Genomic DNA, 22,266 nt, shown 5'->3' with positions numbered 1-22,266 from the left:
GCGTTATTTTGGTATTAACATCTAAGAATAATGCCTGTAGAGACGAAGCGTGCGAAAGTGGTGAGTGGGCGGCATTACGAACAAAAGCAGTTCGTATTTACACACACGGCGTAGTAAATACCCGACTCATCCCAAGCAATACCGTACATCCCACAAACACATTCTAATTCCAAGCATTCCCCTCTTCCCAATACTTCTTTCCCGCACTTTAATAGCAAGAATGCGCGGGCAACGGCGCGTTTCGCGAACTTGGCAACAACCGACGCGATAGTACGCTATACGAATACACAGAGGTGGCCACAACACAGGCTCTCAATCAGAGCATGCTGGACGCTCGCAGAATTCCTTCTACTCGCACTCAAGACAAAATGCGTGGGTGCCGTTCAGAAGACAGAATTTTCGAGTTACTAGTTTCTGGCGTTTGAGCTCCTTGGATTATCTCTTGCGCGTTCTGCAGGCGCAAGCAACGCACTCCCGTGTTATCACTCTTGACGATTGCTCGTCGCGTTTTCGACAAGCGTGGGTACCGAAAGAAGGCTTAAATTGTTGCGGGGACATAAAAAATTGCGACAAATTTGTCGGAATCAGATTCAGTACGCGCCAAACTAACTGTCACCACGGCCGAGCTGCTTTTCGCTGCGTCACAACAGGCGCGGCGAGCGGGCCTCATAACATAAAAGTAAAGAAAATAATTGTCAACAATGTTGGGCGTCAGAGAAAGAAAAGCGCCATGAACTTGTCAGTGCATTAAAGCTTGAAACCGCGCACCACGGCCGAGCTGATTTTCGCTAACCGAGTCACAGCGCCAGGCGCGCCCACTGCGTTCGAAAGGTAGCCCAAAAAGCTATGAAATTAGTTTCAATAATGTTGGCAGTCAGAGAAAGCGCCAAGACTTGTCACAGTAAAATTCAGTACACGCGAAACTGCGCCACAGCACCCTGTGCGACTAGCGTGCCCAAAAACTACCGAAATTAGTTAAAACAATATTGGGGCTTATAGGAAGCGTCGCAAACATCTCCCAGTGCGATTCTTTAATTCAAATTAACTGCTCCACGACGGCCACGCTGTTTTTCGTTAACTGCGTCACAAGTCTAGCCTAGCTGCCGGGCAGTAAGCCTAATTGCTTGAAGTGCGTCGCAGACTGTCGAACAAAGTTTCTCACCTTGCCGTAGTCCAATAGTGCAGTGCTGCCTTGTCGAAGTTCCGAATGAACGCAATAATTCGCCGGGAGGCCACGAAACCAGGCTAAATACCAAAATAGAAAAACAGGCAGACGGGCGCCCGAACAGTCCAACGCTCAGATGCGCAGCCGCTCTCTCTCGCTTCGGCGGCGTGTCTGACGAATGACGCAAACATCTGGCTCGTCATTCACCGGTTCGCCTGTCGCTACGCAACGAAAGAAAGCCGCAAAGTTTAACTTAATTTATACGCAGATATTTTTAATTTTTCCGGGAAAGAATAAAAAAAATAAAACAATTTCTGTTAATCTTATTTCACATTCTTCTTTTTCTCGATGCTCGCGGCCCCAATTCGTCGATGTTAAAAGTACAGCGTGACGTGTTTCCAATTTTCGCCGAGTGTCCGCTCTCGTTCAATCCCTTTCTCTATGACGCAAGCCTCCGGGGCGAGGAGAAAGAGGCGCGTTCCACCACGGCGGCTGCTGCGTATGGCGCAGTTGCGCTGGCCTTATCTTGAGAGCGACCTATAGACGATGCGGAACCTGCGCCGAGTGCCGATAGCATCGCGCACGCTGTGTTTTCGCCGCTTAGTTCTCACTGGGCAGAACGAAGGCGAATTCACTCGCTGCTGCTGCCGCGCTTCCTCGCAACCGCGATCATCGACTGAGATGTGTTCATTTCTGCTTGTGCGCGCGTGACACCATGCTTGTTAATTTAAATATAAGCAAATGTTTACAAGTTTATACACGCGATAAAACTACTATCCTTACTTCGTATAGCTGCCTACTAATTTGCTATCGCAATCGATGCTTCGCCTTTAGGGCGAAAATGGAAAGTGGCTACAGCGATGTGGTGATATACAGTCAAAAGGAAAAAAAAGAATTCACGGTGCTCAAGACTCGACAAGCTTAATATAATGCGTCAACAGGCAACGCAATAAGGAAAACTAGAAAAGAGAACTAAAGCGAGCCTACCAAAGAATAGCCTACACAAACGTAAATCATCAAGATGCGAATACCTTTTTCAACACTTTATTTTTGGAAAGTAACAGAAATCTGTTAATAAAACAGAAAAGTAATCTCCTAATAAATCATCAAAAATTTCAGGTATACGCGCACATCTTCTCGCCGCACCATATCTTATGGGAGAACAAGACCCACGTGTTTCCCCCTCAACAGTCGTGGATCAAGGTAGGCACTCTCTGGACCCTAACTTGCGTCTTCGCCTGCCACCTGGGCTCTCCCGTCGTGAAACAACTTCACTGTGCCGCATGTGGTTGAGCGTCCCATTGACAAATTCCTATTCATTCCTGGTAGGAATGGCCAACAGTGCGGCGTGCAATTTGTGCGGGTGCGATGAAACTCTAGAGCATCTTCTGTGTCACTGCCCATCCTCTGACACTCAAAGACGTACTTTACAAGCGAAACTCAACCTGCTAGACAATAGAGCGCTCTCAGAAGACCTTGGACCATGGCCTATGCGTTCTTCCATGCAAAAGGTCAAAAAGGCCTTCTGCGTTTCTTGAAGGGCACTGTATTGTAAGAACGCTGTGAATGACTGTGAATGACTGTGAACGCTGTGAATGACTGTGAATGACTGACTAGAACTTTTATTTTCTCTCCTTATCGGTTATTTCATTTTCCCTTTGCCCAAGCGTAGGGTAGTCAATCGAGCAAGGCCTTGGTTAACCTCCCTACCTTTCCCTCTTCTTTTCTCTCTCTCCCTCTTGCCGCATATTTTTTAGTGAACTGTCAATTCGGTGTTTCCGGCGTTGTGTACTGAAGAGGAAAACCGTAACGCGGTATCCGAGCACGTTGCACTTCAGTGCATGTACTATCTGCGTCAAATGAAACGTGAACAGCGGAGCTCGTGGCCCAAGCGTAAGTGAAGGTATAGTGCACGTCGTCCAGTCATCACCATTGACAGGCGCAAACATCTGCTTTGCCTACACTATGTGATCCCCCTATAGCGATCTAATTTCGCTTGTGTTCTGGGTCTTATATTTGGAAGAGAGAAAACAAGAATAAAAAAATACAGAGGCTAAAATATTGCAGTTTACGGCGAGTGTCTATTCTCCTTCCAAAGCTGTTGTGCAAACATATCCTACCAACAAATATATTATTATAAATGAAACTTAAGGGGAAGCTTCATCTCCGGGGCTCTGACATGAGAAATCGGCAATCCTTACTTCTGATCAGTCACTGCACCGAAATTGATCAGTTATGTTGAACTTAAAGGAAACAGTTAAAATGTTGTGATTTCAGAAAGCCTATTTTTTATTAAGGCTGGGTTCTTTTTTCCCTCCAAATTCTTAAAAATTGCGAAATTTCATGAAAGAAGACTTCTTCAAGTATGCAGCTCTGTACCTCCGCAAATAAAAACGATATCGCAGTTCTGTAAGCTGCACCTAATATTTCATCTAAAGAAGACAAAAATGATGTAGCATATGCCACCCTGAAATATACCTTTAACTTCTGAATATTACATTTGCAAAATCTTTTCAAAGATTTAACAAATTCATTTATTTATTGGTACCTCAAATACCCTTTTTGTGGTTTCACATGACGGGCTAAATTCCCATAAGTCGTAAATTCATACATGAAATTTGTCCTATTTAATTGCTAAAACGGATGTAGTTTATAGAAATGCGATATTTGTTTTTGATGCTGAGTTGCAGATTTCTAAACTTCTTACTTCTATTTTTTTTTCAGATTTACTGATTTCCGGCAATTCTTGTAAAAAATGCCATGGCCTAAATTAAAATTCTGTTTGCTGCAATCACTGCGATTTAGCTTTCTTTGCGCAACAATTCTCATTCAAACTGGTTGACAGATTTTCTCATAAAAGCATTCTTGCGTTTTACATGTATTTGAGCAGCCGGCATCGGAGACAGGCCCGAGCTAAAGCTTGCTCTTAATGCATCACGCCGGTTCTACAGGAAACCCACGACACATAACGCTGACTATACGCAAGCCCACGACCGCAGTGGTGCATAAAAAGAAAAGCAATCAAGGAAAAAAAAAAACGGTAGCTTCGCGGGAGGAGTATCTGTGATGTAGATGTTTTCACTGCACACCACCGATGTGTATTCAAGTTGGGGAAAACGTTTAGCCTGATACAGGAAAGCAGTGGGAGAAGCTAGAAAGCGCCGGCCACCCATAGCACTGCGTGTTCTACGTTGACCAGTAATAATGGACAAATAAGACCTTAATGCGCGTTCGACTAACACAGCTAAAGTCTAGAACGAGTCAGCGATCGGCGTCAAGGATATAGGGACGAGCAAAAAGAAAATCAGAGCTCAAGCTAGATAAATCCAGAACGTGAACAAGATGAAAGCAGGAGCCTGAAAACAGGCTCCTGCTTTCACCTTGTTTACGTTTGGCTCATCGTCTTGAATTTCCATCTCCCGCATTCCCCGTGTTTTCCCTGGATAAATCCAGAAGAGGCTCAATGCCTTGAATCAAAAACTGAACATATTGAGCTCCTAGGGCATGCTGTTGTTAGCATAGACGACTGAGTTCACGCCCACCTTGAGCGCCTCAAGTCCCGTCTTAACAAGAAAAATGACCGTTCGCGGCGCGGCAACATAATTCTTCGAGGCACTCGAGGTTATCGAGAATCGTGGGAACGATGTGAATCCTGGAAAATGTACACATGATAACGGGCGAGCTTGATGCCCTGCCAGACAGCGTGATCGAGTGCGCTCATCGCTTAGGATCGCATTCGCAAAGCAAATGCCTCCCTATCATTGTCAAATCGTAGGACTTGAAAAGTGAAAGTGCTTTCTGTAAGAGCAACACTTAAAGAGAAAAATATAAGCGTTAGCCAGTACATTTGTGTGGCCTCACGTGAAGCGAGGCGAACACTATGCTAATCCCCAACCTGGCGCACACGTCCGCCATGTGCGCAAGAAAAAGTTAATCATGAATGAAAAACAATATGTCTTCGGTCCGATAAGCCGCTGTGTCAAAAACGACCAGTCGTCACGATTTCCCAGAGCTGCAGACAATAGAGAGTATGCGCCTGGGCGCGCACCTATTAGGATGCAGCCCTCGTTTAGAAAAAACAAATTGTGAGGTTTTACGTGCGAAAAGCGCGATTCGATCACGAGGCATGCCGTATTGAGGGGCTCCGGAATAATTCTTTAGCCTAACTCACAGTACACGGGCGTTTAGGCAGTCGGCATCTATTGCTTCCACTGTGAGATAGGAACGTGACAGGGTCAGCAAATGCAGCCTGCTGAATACACCCTTTCTTTACTCGAAGCATTATGAATAAAATGTTGCGTTGAAATCGGCCATCGATAGATGCGTACGTGATATTATGGTCTTAAGAGCAGCATGGCTTTATCGACAAATCGGAGGCCATGAATTATTCGCCAACTCGTGAAATTTTTCTGTGCATCGCTGTGATCACCATACACGCCAAGGTGGCGGTGTACTGTTGCCGATAAATAAAAGGCTACCTTAAGATTGCATTAACATTATATCCAGTTTGGAGATTGTATGGGCAGTCGAAAATGTCGCTTGCCTCGAGCGACCTGAACCGATAAAAAAATCAAGGCATTTGGAAATTATGACAAGGCTGACGTTCTTTCAATTAACAAAGAACGCGCAGTATTCAGCGATGAATACTTACGCGAACTTTACCATCGTAATGTTATTGAATTAAAAGATGAGCACACTCCTGTTTACATGATCACCTCTAACCTAACAAATACCATGATAAAATTGCCCAGCAAAAACAGTCGTCTAATAAAATAAAGCGTCTGTTTAAATCAGCTAAACTAGACCATAGCAATGCTCGTTGGGCAGCCCACAAACAGAGAGCTGATGAATACGTGCAGGCCCTAAAAGCCGCCAAAGATAGCTTCCCAGGCAGCACCTTACTTTCCATGCTTAAAACTTACTCTAAACATTTTGGCGGATGGTTAATTCTGAACACGATATTACAATATCACTCAATAAACTTATTGGTGCCGTTATGCCGACCGACCTGTGTGCCAGAATAGTAAGTTTTCTCAAAATATTCCTTTTTACCCTGCCATACCACTTCCCCCCTACCTGCGACCATGTAAACAATATGAAATGTTTCCTCTTATAATGTCGCGAGAACCACTATATCGCTAAAAGCATCTTCTGCGCTGGACAGTGATCATATTAATGTGAAATTTTTGCAAAGCACAGTATGGGAGATGTCAATCATCTTAACCAAAAATGTTCAGCAGTCACTGAACGACGGTGTACTTTCATACGAGTGGGAAATCGGGAAGTAGTTCGAATGCCTAAATTACGCAATAAGCATTCCCCTCTGAATTAAACACCAATTTCGCTCACTAGTATATCCTGCAAGATACCACAGCATATCTTTGCTTCTCAGGTAGCGAATTTGTTTTTTTTTTTTGAGTCACCTTCATGTTTCGCACCATCAAACATGGACATCGCAAATTGCACGCTTGTGAAACTGAATTGACACTGTTTGTACACAAACCAAAAACCACTTTGGATAATAGGTCCTTGGCTGACTTCCTTTTCCTTAACTTTTCTAAAACTTTAGACAAAGCGTTACAGCCTGCTCATTTATTAATTACGACTACTGAAGCTTGATGCTCGCATTTTAACCTCGATTGAACGTTTTCCTGCTAACTGTCGTCGGTTTGTTTCCGCTAACGGTACTAATTCAGAAAGATACGCAGTGACTTCTGATTCACGCCAGGACTCAGTCCTCTTGTTTCCCTCATTTATATTAACGATTTACTACTTTGTTTTTCCTCATCTGTTCATTTGTTCGGTGATGATTGTGTAATTTTACGACAAATAACAGGGCCTAACGACGGCGCTCCTCTTCAATCTTACATTAACGCCGTCTTTTAATGATGTAAAACATGGTCAACGGAATTAAACATTCAGAAATGCGAATTTATGCTTGTGTCTAGGAAGATTACTAACGATCCCATTGATCACTTAAATAATGCACAACTAGACAGCCTGTGTTCAACATTTAAGTAACTCGGAGTTCGCATTCGTAGCAATCTAGCATGGGACACTTATGACTTTCATGTTGTCTGTACCGCTGATCGTATGCTCGGATTCCTTCGTCGTAACGTCGCAAAATCACCTTCGTCTCTCAAACTGATGCTATATACGCGCTCACACTTAGTCTTGGGACCATCCATTCGGGATCGATATCAATAAATTGGCACATTCGGTGGAAATAGTGCAAATATTTCACTGCCTCTTATACTCTCTAATTAAAATCCAATCCCGAGCATCACGTTATTGAAAGCTGACCTTAAAATACCTACTATTAGCTATTATTGCAAAAACATTGCCCTGCTTTTTTGAATATAAATTTTTTCAGTTTTCTTTTCTCTTTTTCTTACCGTTCCCTACTGTAATGTCTGCTGGCTCTGAGGCTATCCGACATGGCTGACTTCAGAAGCCCCACTCAAAGGAAAAAAAATACAGAGAATACCAGACCAGAATACTTTCTGTTTTGCGAGAAAAGGTCATAATTTTGGACCTACAGTCGTTGAGGCTGAGACCATCATTTTTTCACCATGCGGCGAGCGACAACTAAGGGCCCTATAATCTAAAACAATTCCGATTTGCTTTTATCACCATCTCCTGGCGTCAAATTCTCGCAGCCGCCGACGCAAGAATCGGGCGGTGATCCGCAGCGTTGTTTGAACGACCATTCGAACGCTCTCCTTGTTCATAGCTGGTTTGCTTTTGTTTGCTTTCCAAACAAATAGCATTGCCTATTTTGACACATCTAATTGGTACAGAAAAAGGCGAGAAGAACGCAGCTGTGGAGAGCGTATCGGTGTGGCCGAGCTAGCGCAGTTAAAGTAAATAACCGGATGTGGAGGGTGGTGCCGGCGTCGGCGATTGCCCGCTTTCTCTTGCTTAGATTACGGTGGCTGGTAGAAAATCGCAGCGGTGTGCAATGGAAGAATAAAAATGGCACTGAAATGCATCCTGAGCAAGGAGGAGTAGGTAGAGCGATGTCATAAACGTGCCGGGATGGCTCGACAACGATATACTGCCATGCGAAAATGTTAATTGCGCGCAAATAAATTCATGCTTAGCGGCAGGTCCGAGTTCCATTGTCGGAGTAAACGGTAGGCAGATGTTTTATATTGTTTGTGGAAAGGGGGCAGCCTCCGGCTAATAAAAAAAAGTCACTTCTGTTTGGCAAACTAGTGGCTCTTAATTGCGTACACATCACTTGCACTTGGCGAGGTTTCGCAATTTTGAGAGGTCACATGACGGACAGGAGAAGTTTGCACAGCCCAAAATCTTTGGCCAATAGAGGAGGGCCAATGACAAAAGAAAAAGGTGCGTAATCGGAAGTAAATATTTTTCCTTTGTTCGGTCTAATCATGCACAAACAGTATGTATACGTCATATCAGATGGGGGGGGGGGGGCTGTTCGCGTTTTTCTTGTCGCGTGACAGACAGCTGAAGTGGGGGTGGCCCGAAAAATGTCTGGCCAATCGTGCAGGATTTATTGCAGAAATGCAATAGGAACTATTTGAAATAGCTTTGCGTTATAGGCACCATATGTCAGACTGAAGAATTTGACAGTCATCAATAGTGTGAGTATTTTTGGAAATCTTGATATCATCGTCAGACTGAAGAACAGACGACTTCCGAATAACGCAAAGAAACATTGAGAAATACCAAGAACAGGAGTAGTGTTAAGACGGAGCTTTCAGGGACAGCGCTAATGGCCTTGTGCACAGAACGCTAACAAAACAAGGCCTCTCCATAAGACAGCTGCGAAGGAGAGCAACAACTGAAGCATCAGCACCATGACCAGCAAGCTTTATGAGGAGCATTGGATGGCTGAGCACATCAACCGTTTGGCTGAGGTAGCTGTACGCGGCCATCCAATTGCCTCCTCTGGAATGCTAGCGTACAGACCTGTGTCGTCAAGGTCGCAAAACTGGTGACTGTTCAGCGACCACTGAGAAATGTGGGTTTGAAGTTAACAAGCGCTTTATACTATAAGACACTATGGTTTGACGGGCGAGCTCAAAAATCGTGGATGTGGCAGTTAGGAGTGAAATCGGCATGTAGTTCGATACATCTGTCTTGTAAACAGACTTAAATAAGGGAAAACACAAGCGGTTTTCCATATGCATGGAAATGTGGAAAAATTGAGAGAGTTGTTAAATATATATGTAGATACCAACGAAAATATGTTGTAGTAATAATAATAATAATAATAATAATAATAATAATAATAATAATAATAATAATAATAATAATAATAATAACGTTGATTTCCACCAAAAATGCAAGAACAACTCAAATAGGCCGGTCTATACCTTAGTTGGCTTGTAGGAGCGTGCCTATGAATATAATACACAAGACGAAAAAAATGCATAGATTGAGGAGACATGTAGAATAAAGAAATAAAATGAATGGCAAAACAATGGAAATGAACACGATAACATCTGGTTATTTTACTTAAAACAAAGGCAACTGAAGAAGTAAATACGGTGGAAAAATATTCTGGAGGAGCTTAATTTCACCATAGCTCCTTTATTACTTCTTCCAGCGTGCTTTTCAATGTGGCATTAAAGATTTCACTTGGCAACTTGTTAAGGATGTCGGGCACATATGCACAGCGCCTGGCCGCACCATACCTTGTGGCTGAACGAGGAACTGCATAAGGGACGTGTTTCCTAAGTTGTCTTGTGGCGGCACTTTTTTGTTTGTATACGGAATTAAAAAAAAATGTTTTACGACAACGGTTTCTATAAGCAATGATTGAAAATTCAGTAGACCAAGTTCACAGAAGATATTTGCAGCTATTACTATTGGGAGTTGTAGGCAACATTTTAAAGGGTATTTTTTATAATCCTGTCTCCCCAGCATCTCCAACGATCCGAACAGGAGCCGAAGACTCTAATGCTGTATCTCAACACGCTGTAACCCAGTGCATGCACCATAATTTTTTTTTTGCATACAAGGGTGCAATCCATTTGATGTTAAACAACAGCCAAGCGACTGACCTCAGTTTATAACAAACAATTGATAAGTGATGTTGCCACGATAAGTCACTATCGAAAAGGTATTCCGAGATATTTCACACAATCCACGTATGGAATAGGGGCATATTTACATGAAATACAGTACGAATCATGTAAGTAGAGAGGCATGTTAATTAGAGTAGTTTTGAGTGGAGATCGAAAACAAACAAGTTGTGTTTTTTGGGTATTAACAACAATTCCATTATTTGTGAACCAAAGCATTGAATTGCACACGTCTCTTTCCAACATTTCAGTGGACATTTTGTAAGAAAGATGTTTTGCCGGTAACACCGTGTCGTCAGCATACTTGAACACGGAACATTTGGAAATTGCCGAATGCAAGTCAATGACGAAGATGGTAAACAACAATGGCGATAAAATGGACCCCTGCGGAACTTTCAGCGACAGCGCAGAACTAAAAACGCCCTTATCAATGGCAGTGACCACTTGAAATCTGTTCCTCAAGTAATTTTCGAGAATGTTGTAAAACGACCCAGGATATCCCAAAAAAATACAGTCTACTTAAGGAGATTTGATAATTCAGGTTGTAAAACGCTTTCGCTATATATAACGGCGCACACGTCAAAAGATTCTGATCGAATGCCGAGAACAGTTCATCTGAAAATTCCTCAAACAGTGCCACTGTACCATACGCTGAAACAAAGCCAAACTGTCGATCAGTCAGGATAGAAAATTTGTTTCGAAAAGAAGGCAGTGTGGAAAAGAACTTTTTCTAAGACCTGAGCTATAATCGGCAATATAGAAATATGCCAATAGTTTTCAATAATGACACGTGTACTTGTTTATCTTTTCCGGGTGACCATTTGTCACCGCCTAACATGTTATCGCACAGCGCAAGACGCACCTGCATGTGTCGGGTTTCTGGAATGTTATCTATGGCTCCAGGCGCTGTCTGTCCCCGAACCTTGTGTAATATGATTGCATGTATGCGCGCCGCGAATAGCGTACAACTTTGTGGAAGACACGCGGGTCCCAGCGATTAGTCTGGAACATTCGACGACTGATGTATAAAAGCCGACGCCCTTGACCCGCTGATCAGATTTTTGACGATCGCCGAGAGTGTTTACCGCTGTCGTTGTTCACGAGTGTAGCGTGTTCTTGAGGGCACAAGTTCACCCAATAAAACGCTAGTTTTGCAAATCACAGTTTTGCCATGTTTCACCGTCACTACTACGTGACATCTGGTGGAGGTGCTAGTGCGTTCATATACCTAACACCCCCGCAAAGCCGCGATCAAAGCCCGAAACCCAATGACAACACCAACGTCGCCAAGGACCAGCGAGCAAGCCGTAGGCAGCAAGGATTGCGACAGGAATATGGACCTCTTCCCGAGAAGACCAGAGGGATCAAGGCCAATGTAGAAACCCCAATGGCTGCGCCAGCGTCCCCCATTCTGCTGCAACAACCTAGAGACCCCCAACCTTTCATGGATCATCGTCTGAAGGTCCAGAAACCTGGCTCGAGACATATGAAAGAATCGCCACTTTCAACATCAGGGACTCCAACGACAAGCTTCGGCGCGTGTACTTCGCCTTGGAAGAAGCCCCCAGGACGTGGTTTGAGAACCGGGAGTCGACCCTGACAACGTGGGACCTGTTCCGTAGCGCCTTCCTGATGACCTTTACGAGCGTCGTGCCTAAGGAAAGGGCCGAAGCTATGCTAGAAGCCCGAGCACAACTACCCAATGAAAACATAGCGATTTTCACCGAGGAGATGACGCGCCTGTTCCGTCACGCCGAACCCGAAATTTCCGGTTCACCTACTAATGCGTGGCATAAAGCAAGAACGTTTCACCGGAATGATACGAAACCCACCGAAAACCGTCGAAGAGTTTCTTGACGAGGCTACCAGGATGGAGAAAACTCTGAAAATGCGGAACCGTCAATTCAACCGCCGCGCAAGCCCAGCAAACTATGCCGAAGTTCAATCATTGACCGCCGACGACCTACGCGGTACCATTAGAGCGGTACTGCGAGATGAACTTCAAAGGATGTTCCCAAGATCCCAGCCTCAGGTTACGTCGATCGCGAACGTCGTGAAAGATGAAATCGAGCGGTCACTGTAACTTGCCGAAGGCCAGCCCAAATCGCCACAGGCCCAGCCTCAAGCGGTGACCTACGCCGCCGTCGCCTGCCGTCAAAGTAACACTCCGCGCCCGCGCCCGAGCGCTGTAACGACGGAGTTCCGCCGTCCGCCGCCGCCAGCTCGCCCACCCGTCGTCCAGCGAAGCGACCCAAGGAAGAGAGACGTCTGGCGCGCCCCTGACCACCGCCCGCTCTGTTACCACTGCGGAGAAGCGGCTCACGTCTATCGCCGATGCCCATACAGGGAGATGGGACTGCGAGAGGTCGCCGTCAACGCGCCGCGACCACAGATAGGCGAACGACCTTGCGATATCGCCGACTACCTTGCCGCCACTCAATGGAACCCTCGACGACCGTCCCGTTCGCCATGACCAAGCAGCTACCTGTCGCCGCAGCGCCGTCCATACACTGGCCAAGCCCGGGACCGGTCTGCGAGCCCATATCCGGAAACCTAAAAGCAGCAACCGATGGAGGTGCGGTTGCTGTTCGTCGAACTGACGAAGATCCTCCGCCGCCGACGAAGACAACGAAGAGACCACCTCGACGACATAACAACGACACACCTCCGCCCCGACGAAGTCTGGAAGAAAAGAATACGCCGACGAAAGACGACCTGACGACGCCAGATACTTGCCACAGGTCAACGCGACGCAGCCGTGATACGACGCCAAGTCCTAACTGTAACGGAAGACAAAGAACCACCGACCTCGACGTGCTTCTCGAAGACCACGGGGTCACCGCTTTAGTGTACACAGGCACCGATTACTCCGTAATGAGTGGGCACATCGCCGCCCAGATGAAGTTAAAACTGCGTGGGATGGCTGTCAAATTCGGACCACTGGAGGACACCTAATTACGCGGCCTGGAATATGCGCGGCAATAATTACCGTTCATGACCGGACTTACCCTGCCACCTTCGTTATACTCCGACAGTGTTCACGAGGCGTTATTCTTGGCATGGACTTCCTGAACCAACACGGCGCAATCATCGACCTGAAGTCGAAATCGATAACGTTGTCGGAAGATCACGCGATACCGCCGGAGAGCTCTCGTAGTCACCGCGCCTTGAGTGCGCTTGAAGATCAAGTAAGCATCCTGCCGCGCTCCAGTATTATTATTTCCGTCGGCACCGAAATAACCGCTGACGTAGAAGGCGTCATCGAGGGTGACGAACATCTACTGCTCGACCGTGAAATTTGCCTCGCAAGAGGGATCGCTCGACTCCACGGAGGGAAAGCGGAAGTGATGCTAACCAACTTTAGCCAAGAGTTCAAGCACATCAGCAAGGGCACGACAATCGCGTACATGGAGGAAATTGCGGAAACCAGCAATGCCTTTGTCCTCTCGGATTCTGCCGCATGTACCCCGAAGACCATAGTCCCCGAAACAGACTTCGACGTAAATCCAAGTCTCCCCATGAGTAAGCAGCAACCGCTCAGAATTCTTCTCCGACGTTACAAAGACTGCTTCTTGACGCCATTGAAGAGTCGACAAACACCAGTTGCAAAGCATCGCATAATAACCGAAGAGTACACACGACCACTCCGCCAGAGCCCGTACCGAGTTTCGAAGCGAGAAGGTGAAGCTATTAGGCAACAAGTCGGCGAAATCCTGCGCGACGACATCATCCAACAGTGGAAAAGCCCGTGGGCGTCTCCTGTTGTTTTAGCGAAGAAAAAGGACAAAACCCTACGTTTCTGCGGCGATTATCGTCGACTGAACAAGATCACGATGAAGGACGTATACCCCCTTCCACGTATAGACGACGCATTGGATCGGCTCTGCAACGCTAAATACTTCTCGTCGATGGACCGCAAGTCTGGCTACCGGCAAATAGAAGTCGACGAGAGAGATCGCGAAAAGGCCGCCTTCATCACGCCAGACGGCCTCTACGAGTTCAAGGTTATGCCGGTTGGACTGTGCTCGGCGCCTGCAACGTTTCAGGGCGTCATGGACACGGTGTTAGGAGGATTCAAATGGCAGTCCTGTCTTGCTTACTTGGATGACGTCGTTGTCTTCGCCACAAATTTCGATGATCACCTTAGGCGGCTTGCGACAGCATTAGAGGCCATCAAGTCATCAGGGCTCACTATGAAGCCGGAAAAGTGCCGCTTCGCCTACGATGACCTTCTGTTCCTAGGCCACGCCATCAGCAAATCTGTAGTTCGCCCCGACCCGCAGAAGATAGCTGCCATAGCAGGTTCCCGCAGCCCATCGACAAGAAGGCAGTGCGTAGATTCCTTGGCATGTGTGCCTACTACAGGTGCTTTGCCAAGGACTTTTCACGCATCGCTGAGCCGGCAACACATATTACCAAATGTGATGTCGAGTTCAAGTGGAAAACGCCGCAGGACGACGCATTTCAAAAACTCAAACGATGCATGCAGTCACCGCTGGTACTTGCACGCTTCGACGCATACGCCGATACCGAAATCCACACTGACGCCATTAGCCTAGGCCCCGGTGCCATCCTAGTCCGGAGGAAAGACGGACTTGAACGGGTGATATCTTATGCTAGCTGGTCGCTGTTAAAAGCGGAAGGCAATTATTCTACGACTGAAAAGGAATGCCTCGCCATCATTCAGGCTACAGCAAAATTCCGTCATTACCTCTAAGCAGGACATTCAAAGTCGTCCGCGACCATCACGCGTTGTGTTGGCTAGCTAACTTAAAGGACCCATCAGGACGGCTGGCGCGGTGGAGCCTCAGACTGCAAGAATATGACGTCATGGTAATATACAAGTCAGTCCGGAAGGAAACACTCTGACGCCGACTGCCTATCACGCGCCCCCATAAATCCCCCACCCCAACACGACGAGGACGACGACACCTTCCTTGGTAGAATAAGCGCGGAAGATTTCATTAAACAGCAACGAGCAGACCTCGAGCTAAAAGGCTTCGTCGAATATTTGGAAGGGAACACCGACGTTGTCCCTAGGGCATTTAAGCGTGCATTGTCTTCGTTCACGCTACAAAACAACCTGCTCGTGAAGAACTTCTCACCAATCCGCGCCAGCTACCTTCTTGTTGTTCCGTCAGCGCTGCGTCCAAAAGTACTGCACGCCCTACGTGACGATCCGACCGCTGGGCCCCTCGGATTCTCCCGGAGGCTGGCGAGGATACAGGAAAGGTATGACTGGCCGCGTCTGACCACCGACGTGGCCCGTTACGTCAAGGCAGCCAAGACTGTCAGCGATGCAAGACAACATCGACAAGGCCAGCAGGATGACTACAGCCGATCGAACCTGCTTGCCGACCATTTCAGTAGATCGGGATGGATTTGTTGGGAACGTTTCCGACGTCAACATCCGGAAATAAGTGGATCGTCGTGGCGACGGACTATCTCACCCGCTTCGGTGAAACTAAAGCTCTACGGAAAGACAGCTCAGCTGAAGTTTTTCGTCGAAAACATCCTGCTGCGACAGGGTGCCCCAGAAGTCGTCATCACCGACAGATGAACGCCCTTTACAGCAGAGCTCACCCAAGCCATTCTGCGATGCTGCCAGAAAGGCCACAGGAGGACATCTGCCTACCAGCCGCAGATGAATGCTCTCACGGAGCGCCTGAACAAAGACCTTCGCCGACATGCTAGCAATGTACATCGACGTCGAACACAAGAGCTGGGATGCGGTCCTGCCGTACGTAACATTCGCTTACAACACGGCAGTGCAAGAAACAACACAGATCACGCCGTTTAAGGTCGTTTATGGCAGGAACCCAATAACGACTCTCGACGCCATGCTGCCGCACGTCACCGACGAAGAGAATATTGACGTCGCTACCTATCTACAGCGCGCCTAAGATTCCCGACAGCTCGCCCGCCTACGGATGAAGAACCAGCAGCGTACCGACAGCCGACACTACAACACGTCGAGTACCAGCCTGGAGACCGCGTTTGGGTTTGAACCCCTATACGCCGACGAGGACTGAGTGTGAACTGTTGCGACGCTATTTCGGACCCTACAAGGTCATCCGAGGTATTGGCGGACTGGTCTATGGGGTCGTGCCAGACGGCATTTCGCATTCACGCGGCGCCGCGCACGAGTTGAAGTGGCCCACGTGGTGCGTCTTAAGATTTTTTACGCGCGCTGTGGAACTTGCTTGTTTTTTTCTCTTTGTTACGAGTGTTTTTGTTTATTACTTTCCTTTATTTGCAGCATCGGGTCGATGCTTTTTAAGAGGGGGGTATTGACATGTGTACTTGAAATGTTATCGCACAGCGCAGAACGCGCCTGCACGTATCGGAAGTTTCTGGATTGTTATCGATGGTTCCATCCGCTGCCTATCACCGAACCTTGTGTAATCTGCATGTATGCGCGACGTGAATAGTGTACAACATTGTGGAAGGCACGCGGGTCCCAGCAATTACTCTGGAACATTTGATGACTGATGTGTAAAAGCCGACGCGCTTGACCCACTGATCAGATTTTTGACGATCGCCGAGTGTGTTCGCCGCTATCGTTGTTCTTTGAGTGTAGCCTGTTTTTGAGGGCACAAGTTCGCCCACTAGAAGGCTGGTTTCGTTTATCACAGTTTTGCTGCCTTCTCTACGGTCACTACTACGTGACAATATTATCTTTATTCCCTGACTTGTGTAGTGTTAGAACTGGCATATTTAGGCATTCTGGAATTTCGTAACCGTCCGAAAAACCATTCAGTATAAGCAGGATAATATCTGGCAGTGCATTGAAATTCCTCCTGGTGGTGTGTAAATATATTCCGTCATATCCAGTGGGCTCGTTAGGACGGAAAGCGAGAATAATTTCTTCCAGATCACTCCTCGAAATAATAATAATAATAATAATAATAATAATAATAATAATAATAATAATAATAATAATAATAATAATAATAATAATAATAATATCGCACAGAGAAACAAATCTGGGAGCCCTTTAGGATCGTACACAGGTGTGCCAGATCACCCTTTGTGGTACGTGTTTAATTGTGATAATCATAATGAATAAACATGTGCGGTGGAAACTGATTGCCACAATTTTTTTTTTGCATCGCGATATGCATATTGTTAAATATGCGTTCATATAGGAGGTTCATATAACTTTGCAGGGGCGGCATGGCCACATTTAGTACATGACCGGGGTTGTTGGAGAAGTAAGGGAGAGGCCTTTGCCCTGCAGTGGGCATAACCGGGCTGATGATGATGATGATGATGATGATGATGATGATGATGATGATGGTGAAATATGCGAATCAGCCGCGCGTATGTTTGATGCTACTCACCTCGATGTCGGACACTCTCTGGAAAATGTTCATTATGGAGCTCGTGCCAGCGACGCTGGGATCTGGAGCGGCCACCGGTTTTAGGTTCTGTCGCTGCACCTTGTGCCCACTGGCCTCAACGTGCCCCGAGAACTCGCCCTCTGAGTCCATCAGGTGGCGCCAGCTTGCCAGGGACCTACAGAGTATTGCGGAGGGGCATGATGGCGTTCGCCCAGTGGGGTTGAACTGGTAGAAGTATTTGTTTATGCCCTTTTAGCCCTTATGCTATCGTTGAACTGATGTTCCTTGTACTTCTAATGCGAGAGCATTACTTGGCTCACTGTGTGTCCCCGCCATCATCAGAAAGCCGTGGCAGAAAAACGGCAGACAAATTACGCCATAATAATCGTAAAGGAAAGCGGCCCCTCTGAGAATTCAATCTCTGCTCCACCGCCACCGCTACCGCTCCGTAGCCGAGCGTGCTAACCGCTGCGTCACCGTTACAAGAGCCGACAGTGATTAATATCTTCGAGTCCGTGCACTGCTGGTTGGGTTCTCCCTGGTGGGTGATTGACCAGATGGCGCAAGATAGGAGCAGCGCCTAAAATCTCTCAATAATTTCAAAGTATCGACAGGCTTTGATCCGGCCGACGACGCTAGTGATAGGCTGAACGGTGACATATGACCTTGCTCCGCCCCTTTGCCGCCATGAAAGTACCTGCGCGCCGGGCGAAGTGCGCGCGTTTCGCCTGTTGTGCTATACCCATTGCTGCGATAATTTCGTTCCGGAAGGGCCGAAATGCCTTGTTGCTGTGCGGTTGCGTGCCGAAACCGAACGTAGGATGGCATGAAGTTATTTTGCATCCCACGCGGCAACCAGAACCTAACCAGAAAAAAAGGATGGTTGCAGAGAATTTAACGGAAGGACTTTGAACCGTCGCTAACTGCACGACTATGCGAGGCAAGTAACGTTGAGCGATACGAAGGTGCGATAGAAAGTATACACGCGCGTGTGTCGAGCTGTGATAGTATTTCACTCGCGTGCATGAATGTTGATGGCCGAAGTTTGTGGTGAATATTTATTTTAGTTCGTTGTGAGCCCGCTGAATAGCTCAGTGTGACCTAGGATGCGAAATGCCTTGTTGCCGTGCGGGTGGATGCAGAGATCAGACGAAGGAGGGCAAGAAGTTATTTTGCATCCCACGCGGCAAACAAAACCTAACCAGAAGACAAATGTGGTCGCATAGAATTGGACGGAAAGACTGAACCGTCGGTAACTGCACGACTATGCTAGGAAAGTAACGTAGAGCGAAACGAAGGTGCGAGAGAAAGTATACACGTGCGTGTGCAGAGCTGCGATTGTATTTTATTCGCGCGCATGAATGTTGGCGGCCGAAGTTTGTGGAGATTATTGATTTTAGTGCATTATGAGCCCGTTGACTTAGCAAGTGCAGCATGACATAGCATGTAAGTAAATAGTGTGGCAGAAGCGCATTAACTCGCTGACAAACATCCCCATTGCGTTACGTGCGCAATTTCAGCAAATTTCAGGAGCAACAATTGCAATGCGCGGAGGCGTGGATTAGCGAATTCGCTTCGTACGCGAAGGGAGAATAAAAAACTTGTACCGCAGATTCCATTCTCCCATTTCTACGCGTTCGGTGACACGCTACGCAGCAAATGAAGTGCATTTTCACCTTTGCATCGTACACCTTTGCGAATTGCCACAAGACGACATGGTCTTTTGGGGTCTCCACAATTTTCTTTTGTTGAATAGCATGGAAAAATCACGCGTACGGAGCCGCTTCAATAATTTTAACCTCAGCAAGAGCAAATTACGGACAGCAAAGTGCCCGAAGTTTCCACGTTGGGCGGAACGCGGTATCGTTCAGTTGCATTTTCTTGTCGGTTTTCAAGCGTGAATTTTTGGATGCATCTTGAAAGGTTATCTTACCTCACTTATTAAATTTCACAGAGCAAAAGTGTAGACTATCGTAATGAATTTTCTATGATAGCATTAAATCCGTGGCTTGAAGAAACAGCGTCGTTAATTTGTTTTCGCATATTACATGCATGTTAAGTTGGACCTCTTCTGGAGAATTTTTTTCTAGCACGGAAACCAATAAACACTGAATAGCTTGGGAACTTTCTGTCCTTACTGGACCTGTATTAACATTTGCTTTGAAAGGTTAACTCTACAGCTAGTAAATTAAGTTATTCTCTTGCTGTAGTGGCACAGTGACAACGTATCCACGTGCACCGTCATGTAAATCACGTGCAACAATGCGAAAAGCAGGCAAACAGCCTGTTTTTGTGGGGATAAAACAGTAGAAAACAACACGTTAAAGAAAAGTAAATCAAAACTGCGCAGTAAAATGAGCCATTTGTATCCCTTCCTGTGAAACTTTGAATATATTAAGTACAAGCAGTTCTTGCACGTTCACAGCTCATGAAGTGTGCATAAACATTAATGTCTTACATGTTTCTAATAACAGTTTATAATAAGTTTGTGATCACATATATTGTGTGTAAACCCATCTAACGATTTCCGCTGTGATTACTATGTTTATAAGTAATGAAATACCATGCGACTTGCAAGAACATATCACCCGGATATTTTACAACAAATTTCTGCATTTTCACTATACACAATATGTGGTTCATTCAATAAAGGACCACAAACTGCTTTTTTGCAATGACCCGCTTATTGCAAGTTTTACCTACATACAGCCAAGAAAAAAAAAACATTTGCAGACAAATTGTTCAATTTATTCGCCTGCCACTGTGGCTGTAGCATTCTGCTGCTAACACAAGGCGAGGGGTTGAATTGCCAGCCATGGAAGTCGCATTTCGGTGGGAGTCGCAGGTTAAAAAAAATCTCTTGCACTTAGATTTTGTTCATTATCTTATATTGAACCCTTAAACTCCCAAATACTATTGCATAGGGGGGCATGCTTATGCATAATCTAACACCAATCGAACGCAAATGGCACAATTGTAAAACAACCATCTTTCGTAATAATTCGAGTGTGTAAACATTCCTTGCATCAATATGTATTGTTCAACAGCACTGCACAAATAAGCATATTCAGGTATAGCAAGTACTCTGTCAGGAAGTTGGTTCTACAGATTTATAAATGTCAAGACATAAATGCTCAAACTACATCGCACACACAGCACAAAGAAAACCGTTTTCAAGACTTGTCCCTTCTCGCAGATATTAGAGGCCCATAAGCAGCAGAAACATTATTGCAGGGCATTGTGTAATACCGCTTATGAAAGAATGAAGATACTGAAGAGGTTTTTAACAGCAGTACCTCATGCTGCTCTAAACAGAGGAACGATGAGCGAAAAATTTTTGTTAAAGCACTTAAATTAAACAGGAAATTTCTGAAAGACAGAAAATTCCAGGTGATAGGGGTACATTTGGCCCACCCACACCAACAACACAGGAATATTACAAGAAGTACTACAGCCTATGGTGTACTACAGTCTATGGGACAGCTATCTTATACAGAAATCAAGAATGATGCAACAAGCTCTCGACAACACTGCAGACTTTCTTGGCCAGTCTGACCTCTCGCTTTCTGATAAGTAAGCTGACCTCGACATCGGAAAGAAGACTAGAATCAATAACTACCCTAGATTACACACTGTGCTCCACATAGCTGGAGAAACATACCCGCAAGTCAACATTCACAAATCTTCAGCTAGTGTGAGACCATGACGGCAGAGTCAGCACGTGGGTGAAATAATTACGCCATGCCTGGACGCAAATTGAACACCCGATGAAAAGAACAATCTTGAAATCATGTGGGGTGGACGAGTGGATACAATGGGAAATCGCAGCTGATGTGCTTGTGTCCAAGGTATTGTACGGTATGAATTACCTGCAGCGCACAAGAAAGACAGCTCATCAAGCACAGGCATCGGGTAATAACAGGTCTTTATAACTTTACCATGCTTGAAGATCTCTATGAGAAAGAGCAAACGAACAAGCACCTAGACAGAGTGGAGTTGCAGCCCGCAGCCCAAATTCTTTGCCTCAAGAGCTCATAAACTGGTCCCAAGATACTATGCCAGCTAGCATATGAGATGCAAAGACGACTACCCCTCGGGCACAACCTCGGCAGCACCTGAACTTGAAACACAACAGGCCCATACCGTACAATATGGCGGCAAACAATTAGGCCAGGAGACTATATGCAACTGCCAAACATACAGAGGAGGTTGCTAATCATGAAGATGTAAGCAAACATCAGGCACATATAGTACACTGATGCGGCAATAGCAGTGTAACAGTAGCATTACACTACATAAAATTACGCACCATATAAGTGAGTACCATTCCAGGTCATCCTACACCTAGAAAAGCTGAACTGAAAAAGCTATCAAAGCAGCACTTGTAGTGCAATTTACATCCTGCAAAACAATCTGCACACCTGCATCGATTCACCATAAACTGTCTGGGCATGCACATCACACGAGATTGTCGGGGAAATTAGGAGGTTGACACGCGATTTGCAAGCACAAGGCCAAAAATTAAATTACAGGATACATAGCCATGCAGACCTTCCAGGACACAATCGGGCTTATAAGCCCAACATAAGAACTGAAGACTAGACGAGTTGGTGTGTATTCATTATGAACTAAAGCGCAACAGATGGACAATGGACAAGAATGAAGCGCTCTGTGTCTTCACTTCGTTCTTGTCCATCGT

General features: G+C 46.0%; 1 protein-coding gene across 1 annotated transcript in view; it reads right to left on the bottom strand.

Annotated features, from left to right (window-relative positions):
* Nucleotides 1-22,266, bottom strand: part of LOC139057065 (uncharacterized) — a 41,475-nt gene that overhangs the window by 7,455 nt on the left and 11,754 nt on the right. The window contains exon 2 of the mRNA XM_070534858.1: nucleotides 17,568-17,742. Within this exon, the coding sequence (XP_070390959.1) occupies nucleotides 17,568-17,742 (175 nt within the window). The remainder of the gene's footprint in view (nucleotides 1-17,567; nucleotides 17,743-22,266) is intronic.

The sequence above is a fragment of the Dermacentor albipictus genome, chromosome 1 (genome assembly GCF_038994185.2).
Source record: "Dermacentor albipictus isolate Rhodes 1998 colony chromosome 1, USDA_Dalb.pri_finalv2, whole genome shotgun sequence".
Classification (NCBI taxonomy): Eukaryota; Metazoa; Arthropoda; class Arachnida; order Ixodida; family Ixodidae; genus Dermacentor; species Dermacentor albipictus.
The sequence above is the reverse complement of the archived record's forward strand: the minus strand, read 5'-3'. Positions and strand labels throughout refer to the sequence as shown.